The 9,532-nt window shown below is 52.3% G+C and overlaps 1 protein-coding gene across 1 annotated transcript; it reads left to right on the forward strand.

Annotated features, from left to right (window-relative positions):
* The first annotated feature begins 6,834 nt into the window (after positions 1-6,834).
* On the forward strand, positions 6,835-9,284 carry LOC135999344 (olfactory receptor 14A16-like). Its single transcript, XM_065652902.1, has 2 exons — positions 6,835-7,725; positions 9,108-9,284. The coding sequence occupies exons 1-2, from the start codon at positions 6,835-6,837 to the stop codon at positions 9,282-9,284; spliced, it is 1,068 nt and encodes a 355-aa protein (XP_065508974.1).
* The last annotated feature ends 248 nt before the right edge of the window (positions 9,285-9,532 follow it).

The following is a 9,532-nucleotide window of genomic DNA, read 5'->3' on the forward strand; positions in this document are numbered from 1 at the left end:
TAGCCAGGAGAGCTGTGCAAAGCAACAGCCGCACTCAAGGGGAGTTGGAGGTGATGGGAATTGAAATGGTTTCACCCCAAATCATAGAATCATGGCATCATAGAATCATTTAGGCTGGAAAAGACCCTTAAGAACATGGAGTCCAACCATAAATCAAACACTGCCAAGGCCACCACTAAACCATATCCCTAAGTGCCACATCTCCACATCTTTTAAATAATTCCAGGGACGGAAGCTCAAATCTTTAGCTGGCGGGACACCATTGGCTGCAGTTAGACATAAGATACTTGTCATGCCTGTGAGTTCAGACCTCGCTGGCAGAATGTCTCACACCCCTCACTGAGGAGAGCAGGGTGCTGGGGGGATGGGAGCACGTTTCAGTTTCCCAGGTCCCAGGACCCAAACCATCCTTCCCTTCAACTCTCCCATCCAGTTTCTTGAGATGCAAAGTTGGTGGGCCTTCTGTGGATAGTCATGTGTAAAAGGCGTGAATAATCCTTCAAGTGTTTGTGTACTTTGTCTAGGAATGCCAGTTTTTAAAGAAAAAAAAAAAGTTTAACATGCTTACATTTAAATATCTGTAATATAGTACTCTGCGTCTGTGGTAGCCCCTCCAATGACAATTAAATAGGTATTTGCACTATAAGACCATACCTCATCCACAAGTACACATCTAAGTGGTTCAGATGAAGGCTGGTTTGGCAAAAGTCACCCTTTGTGTCCCCAGGTGCACGGACACTGCTCATGTGCCTCTGCAGAGAGTGGCAGAAGCTGGATGCCCTTCTCGGGACAGACTCCTTCCAGGAGAGACACAGACACAGGCGTAACTCATCAGGTCTTCATGGCAGTTCACTCAGCATCAGTTTTGACATATTGGGTGCTTCCTGTGACTACCCTTTCTGCACAAATGATCATAAAAAGACACCCATTTAGTAAGCCATGGTCATAAAGGGGCTGTTATGGACAAGAGAGCTCACCATGAACTCTGGGGAGAGCGAGGAAGTTTATAGTAAGCACCAGGAAGAACCAAAGAGCTCAAGGCCTCTTCTGAAGAGCAGGAGGCCCTGAGCAGCAGAGATTGGCCATGTGTAGGTGTGGGAGAGGGTCAGGGCATGTCAGGGAGAAGCAATGAGATGGCTGATGGTTTAGTGAACCCTTACAGCCATGGCTGAGCCCAGGAATGGAAAGCAGTTGTTGTCTGCAGGTGGAGGAGGAATAGGAGCAAGACTTTCCTGGGAATATGGAAGGAAGGAAGAAAGGCCTCTCTTGGGCTAATCATATATGGCAGTGACATTTGCCTGCTGTGGACATGGCTGTGCCTAGGAGATGGGGAATGGCTGCTGCTGGGGGGGCTGTGCTCAGGCATGGCCCATGAGGTTTCCCTGCTCTGCTCCTCTCTTACACCGCCCAGTCCTGGATGGACCTCAGGAAATATCCATGAACCTGGTGGATGCATGAACATCCTGGAGTGATGGGATATGGATCCAAATAGAGGATTCAAGCAAGTTTGAGACTGGGACATTGAGGTGATTGGTGACCATTGCCAGGGGTATAAAAGAAGATTGATGAGTTGTGAAGAACTCACAGGCATTTCCAACTCCACAGAAAACCAGAGCCTTGCAGCTAAAGCAAGAGCACTTGACATAAAACCCACCCCCAAAACACCAAACACTCACACTGACCCCACGAAAAGCCTTGAAAAACATTTGAGAAAAATCTACCAGGTCCCAGGGGTCAAGTCTCAGCCATTCTGGTGATAAACAAGCATCAAGGGCTGACAGGGCATCAGAGCCACCTCCACATTGCCCTCACCACCTGTAACCAGTGTCTCCAAGTCTTTGCTTCACCAGCTTCCAGGGACAGGGACCTCGACTGGTTGTTTCCTTCACAGCTGCGTCAGTGCTGGCCCTTCATGGGGTCCCAAGCACCCTCAGAAACTTGAGTTCCACTTCTGCCTTTCACTTCATCAGAGGTTTGTTCATTCTTTCAGCAGCTGCAGTTCAGGGTCACGGCAGCAGAGGGCTCATTAACATCCAAAATGCCCTTACAAGCCAAGGCTCTGTGCATCCTTTTCCTAAAGGCTTCAAGTCTGGTCTTGATGATTAGGGAGATTTCAGGAATAGCCAAATAGAGAGCATTTCCATAATAAAGAAGAATAAATCAGTATTTCTTCTATTGTCTTTGCCCCTCTCCCTCCTCCCCGTTTCCCAAAGAGGTGGTATCTTATTGATCTGGAGCATTTTCTGATGAAGACAAAACAATATGTGTAGGAAAGTGGGTGCCTGATGCACCACTTGAGTGAGGAGACAGGCCAGGACAGCTCAAGAGGAATCACACTCCTCTGGAGCACAAGGCTGTCCTGCAAGGCTTCTCAGATTTCCTGAGCTCCTTCACCCATCAGACAGACTTCCATGTCACCACCTGTATTGGCTGCTGTCCCTCAGTATGTCAAAGTCTTCTCCTCTGGAGCCCACCAGCCTGCGCTCTGCTGCTGGCCTTCCTCCCTCCCCTCTGGTGCCTGGAATGCCACTGTTGCCTGGTCACCACAGCCAAGGTGGACACTGATGTGCACATCCCTCACCAGCTCTTCCTTGTTTCCCAGTTCCAGATCCAGGTGAGCATCACCCTTGTTGTCCCACCAGGCAGCCACGTTAAGCAGTCAGCCCAAGATCTTCTGGACTGTTGATACCCACTGCTTTGCCTGGCCAGTGAATGCCAGGGCAATGACAGTTCCCCATAGGAACCTGCTCATTGACTGGTGACTTCCTCAGGTTGCTAACAGAAGATCTTTTCCATTTCTTCTCCATGATCAAGTAGTTTGTAACACCCAACATATTTTCACCGTCTACTGGGTTTACATGGCAAAGTCTTGTAACTAGGGATGAGTGTGGGCGTGCTACAGCTGTCACCTCTCTGAGGAGACAACGGGAGTTTGACCGGCATCAGGCAGATCCAGTTTCAGCTGGCTCCAATATGGACCCACTCCTTGCCCAGTCTGAGCCACTCAGTGATGCTAGCAGCACCTCTGTGATTTTGTATTTGAGAAAGGGTAAAAAATGCTGCACAACAGCAGGTGGGAGAGAGGAGGGAGGAAATGTGAGAGAAAAATTGCTGCAAAAACCAAGGTCATATCCCATGGGACCCAAGCAGGTCCCTCAGCAGGCCAAAGCCTGCTCTCCTGAAATCCTGCTCTTTGCCTTGTTATCATCTCCCAGGAGCCTCAACGCCACTTTCCCATCCCTGACTGTTCCACCCCTGACCAACCCTTTCTGGTTTGTAAGTGTGAAGTCCCACAGGGCACCTCACCTCACTGACTCCTCAGCCACCCGTGTCAGGAAGATGTTGTCCATGAGCTCCAAAACCCTCCTGGATGGCTGGTACCTTGCAGCTATTGGGATATCTTAGGTTTGCCATGAGGACACGGCCTTGAAAACATGAGGCTTCTTTCCTTTGTCTGAAGGAGGCCTCATCTAATTCCTCTTCCTCATCAGTGAGTCAGTAGCTGATGTCCACCCACCACAACACTGCCCATGCTGTTCTGCCCTCTCACGCTGACTCCTCAACTTTCAGCTGATATTCTCTGTCCCCAGGCAGAGCTCCACACATTCCTGCTGCCGTCCCACATGAAGGGAAACTTCCCCTCTAAGTCCAGACCTCTGGCATTACGAGCACTAGCCCCCCAAGAAAGCAAAGTTTCCCCTGCAGGTGATATTCGTAGTGTCCTGTAACTCCTCATGATGTTATCTTGGGATAGACGCTCTCATCAGGATAAACCGTCTGCATGTAAACACTAACAGCTGGAGCTCCTTCTCCCCTTGGCTGTGGCTGTTGTCTCCAGCTCTGATGCCTGTGAGGAGACACCTTGTCCTTACAGCACAGGGGCCTCATGGCCTCCTTGTCCCCAGCCAGGAACCTGGGAGGTGTGGGACCATAGTCCTGCCCTTGGCCTTGCACAGCCCCACATCACACTGTCCCAGGAAGGGCCCTGGGCAACGTGGGAGGGACAGGATCTGCCTTCCCAGGGTTGGGGGTCAGGGCTTGGCCCTTTGGTTAATGAAACACATCCAGGTTTACTGATCATCAGAGAGACCTTCACATTGCTTGTCCTGACCTGTCATCTCTGCCTCCAGTTTTCTTCTCTAACCAGACCCTGGGGTCAGTTCCTCACTAGTGTTCCTCAGGGGGACCCGTAACATTACAAGAAGCTTTGGAGTTTGAACCTGACTTTGACAACTTGAGAGGTTTCTTCAGCTTCCTCCAGGGTCTGAAGTTCATGGACTCAGCAGCAAACCCACCAGAGGGGTCATTAAAGCACCTTGGGCTGCTCCTGTGCTGCTGAGCTGGGCTGGGCTCCTGGGACAGAGGGAGCTCATGGCAAGCGGCAGCGCTGCAGAGAGACAGCTCTGCCCAGGAGCAGCTCCTCTGCAAAGCGCAGCAGGGCTGAGGGCTCTGCCTGGGGATCTCAGGGAGACCAGCAAGGCAGAGAGAGATGAAAGGTGGTCAGGATGGGGAGGATGACTGAGAGCTCACAGAGGAGAAATCTTTGCAGCCCTTGCCATGGTAAGTCTCTGGGTGCAGGGCAATGCAGCTGTAGCTCCTGGAGGCATCTCCTCAAGTTAGCACAGGCACAGCTTGAGGGATCTGTAAGGAGGGGGCTGTTATCAGGCAATTTTGAACAGCTGGGTGAGCAGCCAGGGGTGCCCAGGGCTGTGCTGCAGAGCAGGGTCCCTGCACCCCAGGGCTGTGCCGGGGCAGGGACTCTGCCGCCTGCCAGGGTCAGCGCTCAGCCTGCCCGGGGAGATCCCCACGGTGCTGTGGGGAGAAGCTGTGGGGGGAAGGAGCGACCCGTATCAAGGCAGGAAATGTGCTTCTGCTGTTAAGTGGGTGCTGTGTGGGTCAGAGCTGCTCACAGCTCCAGATCACCCCCAGGATTTTTCCAAGTGGATGCCTCAAGCAGAAGATCAATGCAAGGATTACCAGAGAGATAGGGAGCTTTCCTGAGCCTGCCTTTTCAGTTTCCTATCCCAAGGGTTTGGGGGGTGCAGGAAAGGAAAAAAATGAAAATGAGCTCTCATGCTCAAACAAGTCACTGAGACTCCTGAACTGCAACTCAGAGTCATCAGTACATCTGCCAGAAGCCTCATAACATCCCTTCAGCTGCTGCTCTGCCTGTGCACAGCACTAGCATCACATTGGCTGTACCCGTCAGTCTTACTCTGACCTGTCCTTTTCCCCAGTCTGGAAACAGGAAGATGCCCCCAGGCAGTGCCCTGTGAACAGGCAGGATCTGTAGGGCCAGCGTGAGGGCACAGAGGGTGGGATGGTCTGTGAGCACTGACAGGGAAGAGACATGTACAGGGAAACTGTTCCCACGGGGAAAATCTCCAGGCAGCAGGGAAATGATCAGAAATGAGAGGAAACTAAACTCAGAATTGTTATCAGAGAGAGAACACAGAAAACTCCGTATGACTCCTGCAGTGCAGATCCCTCCTGTGAGCAGCCCCCTCGCCTCCTCTCCCAGCCAGCAAAGCCTCTGCCCTCAGGCCCGGGGGCTCCAAGGCATGAAGCAGCTCCTGTGCAGCCAGAGCTCCAGTTCCCTCTGCAGAGCACAGGGGCTGAGAGCAGCTGCCCGGCAATGCTGGTGTGTGGGAGGTGGCTGCACAGCTGGGGAAGGGTGACGCTGTCTGAGTGCCCGGCTGCCTCTGCCCTGGCCTCTCTCACACCCACCCTCACCGCAGTTTCCTTCTTGCTCCACTGCTCTGGGTCACTGTTGGTGTGATCTGGTTCTTGCTGTCAGGCTCTCTGGGGATGGGAGTTTCAGCTGCAGAGTCACAGCCTGATCTTGTGGGTCCTTTCCTGCAGCTGTGTCCATGGGAACACGTGTCCCAGCTTTGCTCTGCCCTGTGGGGCTGTGGGCAATGCAGTGTGTGGGGCTGGGGAATGAGCTGAGTCTCCCTGAATCAAATGGCATCATTAGGACACTTGGATACCTCCTGGGGGTTTCCATAGATGCTCTGAACTATCCTTCAGGATGCAAACCGGTCTTACAGCATCTGTGTGGTATCTGAAGGCTCCAAGGAGAAGCTGTGACAGAAAAAATGCAGTTGGGTTTGTGAAATGAGCCGTGTGTATCCTGAGCTAAACAGGCTGAGATCTTAGTAGAGGGTGAGACATGTTGTGGTCTGAGGTGGGTCCCTCTGCTCTCAGCAGTGCCTGGTGGCTTTTCAGGGTAACATGGCAGTGTGATCAGCCTCCATCTCAGAAAGGTGCCAGCCCAGGGCAGCTGGAGCAAGACAGAGGGACAGAGCAGCTGCCCTCACTCTGCACTGACCCACAGGCATCCTCTGGTCTCGCAGGACTCGCTCTGTTCTCCCTGAGTGCAGCAGAAATGCTGAGGGTTTCTGATGTCCAAGAACACTGTCCAGGGGAGATGGTGGTGAAGCTGTAAGAAAACCTGTGAGTTTTAAAATGCCTTTACAATTCCTTTTCTTTATCACTGAGAGTGCAGACAGGACAGACTGTATCAGCAGTGATTTCATCTGAAAAATTTGAACCTCAGGACTGAGCCCTGCCCAAGCCAATTTCTGCAGAGTTGGGCTGACTTATTAAGAGTCCATGGGTAGAGACCCTGTTGTCTTGGTTGCACACTCGGCCAGCACCAAGCAGGGCTGCAGCCACAGTGCTGAAGGAAGGTCTTGTAGAAAAAGAAAAGTGTGTCTGTGTGTCACAGGGGAGGGTGTGCGGGACATGGCTTTGGTTTATGTCAGAGAAGTCTCCACTAAATTGTTACTGACTTTTTCTCCTATGAGAGCGCCCTGTGCCCAGAGACAGCAAATGTCCAACAGCAGCTGCATCACCCAGTTCCTCCTCCTGGCGTTCCCAGACACACGGGAGCTGCAGCTCTTGCACTTCTGGCTCTTCCAGGGCATCTACCTGGCTGCCCTCCTGGGCAACGGCCTCATCATCACCACCATAGCCTGTGACCAGCACCTCCACACCCCCATATACTTCTTCCTGCTCAACCTCGCCCTCCTCGACCTGGGCTCCATCTCCATCACTGTCCCCAAATCCATGGCCAATTCCCTCTGGGACACCAGGCCTATCTCATATATAGGATGTGCTGCACAGATGCTTTTGTTTCTCTTTTTCATTTCAGCAGAATATTTTCTTCTCACCATCATGTCCTACGACCGCTACGTTGCCATCTGCAAACCCCTGCACTACGGGACCCTCCTGGGCAGCAGAGCTTGTGTCCACATGGCAGCAGCTGCCTGGGCCACTGGGTTTCTCAGTGCTCTGATGCACACGGCCAATACATTTTCACTGCCACTGTGCAAGGGCAATGCCCTGCACCAGTTCTTCTGTGAAATCCCCCAGATCCTCAAGCTCTCCTGCTCAGACAGCTCCCTCAGGGAACTTGGGCTTCTTGTGGTTAGTATCTGTTTAGGATTTGGGTGTTTTGTGTTCATTGTGGTATCCTATGTGCAGATCTTGAGGGCCGTGCTGAGGATCCCCTCTGAGCAGGGACGGCACAAAGCCTTCTCCACGTGCCTCCCTCACCTGGCCGTGGTCTCCCTGTTTGTCAGCACTGGCATGTTTTCCCACCTGAAGCCCGCCTCCATCTCCTCCCCATCCCTGGACCTGGTGGTGTCTGTTCTGTATTCAGTGGTGCCTCCAGCAGTGAACCCCCTCATCTACAGCATGAGGAACCAGGAGCTCAAGGATGCCCTGTGGAAACTCATATCTTAGTGTTTTCTGAAGCAATAAACTGCTCATCTGCTTCTACATAGCACTTTTAATGTAACTAGTTACAGGTGCAGTCTCTCATCTGTATTTTCTGTTGTTATTAGCCTTTTTTTAAATTGTGATAACATTTTCATCCCCTTTCTAATTCACTGTCTCCTTTTGTTTTATAACCACTGGCTATGTAAATGAGGAGCCATGATCTGTGTGTATTGAAACAAAATAAAGCATCCTGTAGTGACTTCATATTCACTATATCCTTCCTGCAAGGCCTGTTTGGAGCTGCAGGGACAGCTCCTGTGTGCATGGGAGGAGGGGAAAAGAGTCCAGCCTGGCAGCCCTGCCAGGGAGCACCAGCGCTTGGCCTTCCAGAGCTGTTCTCGTTCCACTCCCACACTCTCCTTCTCATCCCTTGTGTTGGTGCAAGGCCTGAGTGCTCTGGCAGCCTGGTCACCGTCCTGCTGTGTGTCAGTCCTGTGAGCGCAGGCAGGGACAGGCCATGGGCACTGCTGTGACAGAGCTGGCCTCCGTAACAGGACTTCTATAAAGAAGAGTGATCTCCTCAGGGCAGTGCCGGAAGGCTTAGGTCTTCTTACAAACCTTCTCTCAAAAACTTGCCCACAAAAGTGGCCACAGATGCAAACAACAGGGTACAGCTGCACAGTGTGTGTGTGCAGGGCTGGGCACACAGCAGTGTCCTCTCACAGCCAGGCCTCCTGCCAGAGACCTGCAGGACCAGCAGAGCAGGGGCTGGGCTGTGCCCCTGTGCACTGGACACCCCGTGGAAGCTGCCCCAGGGCATCGTCATGGACTGGCCCCTCACAACCAACATTTCCTCTCTCCCCAGCTCAGAGAAGTTCTTTGTCCCTCCATGGAGGGACACTGAATGAGTATTTCAGCTTTTCATGTTGCATCATAGGGATGAGATGTGAGCATGCACATCATGCATGAGAGGTGAGATGAACCCGAGTCAGCAGAAACGCTACGAGCTATTCCTGTGCGTTCCATTTTGGCCTGTAGGACAGACAGGGTCTTGAGGTCATTTCTCGTTGGGAGTAACATCCCATGGAAACTGCCTAAATGCAGCACCGGTTGCGCTTCCTTTAACCAATGTCCCTGTGTCCATTCCTCATGACGTGGGACATCTCAGATGAGTGCAGAGCAGGGTGACACACCACAGGGCTGAGGTGTCTCCCGTCCCTCGGGAGTGGCAACAGGAGGCCAGAGTGACACTGTGACTCCTGCCTCTGTGTGCGAAAGGGACAGACTCTGTCTCTGAACATCCCTGGGTGCATAAGGAGCCCACGAGGCCGGCTCAGATGTGGACACCTGACAGAACCTGACATTTCTGTGTGTGACTCCAGGAACAAACCCCACTGGCCCAGGCAGATCAATCTCACGTGCTCCTGTCTGCTATGTCATCCTTACCTGTGAGTCTGAATTGTGGTCTGAAACCTGCCAGAGCAATCAGAGGGGTTCTGAGGTCCTTGGAAAAGGCAGTTGTCAAACCTGTCTTCAAGAAGGGCAGCAATGAGAACTGAGAGGATTACAGGCTGGTCAGCCTGTGTCCTTCCATGGGAAGGGAGTGGGACAAGTCCTCCTGCAGCCATGTCCAGGCACTTGGAAAACAAGAAAGGGATTGCTGAACCCAAATGGGCAGGGAAAGAAAGGCATGTTGTGCACATAGAATTTCACAAGGTGTCAGACATGGTTTCCCATGGTGTCCTTATAATGCGATTGGTTCTCTGTGGGCTCAAGAAGTGGATGCTGGGTGGGAAGCTGGCTGGAT

The sequence above is a fragment of the Caloenas nicobarica genome, chromosome 28 (assembly GCF_036013445.1).
Source record: "Caloenas nicobarica isolate bCalNic1 chromosome 28, bCalNic1.hap1, whole genome shotgun sequence".
Lineage (NCBI taxonomy): Eukaryota > Metazoa > Chordata > Aves > Columbiformes > Columbidae > Caloenas > Caloenas nicobarica.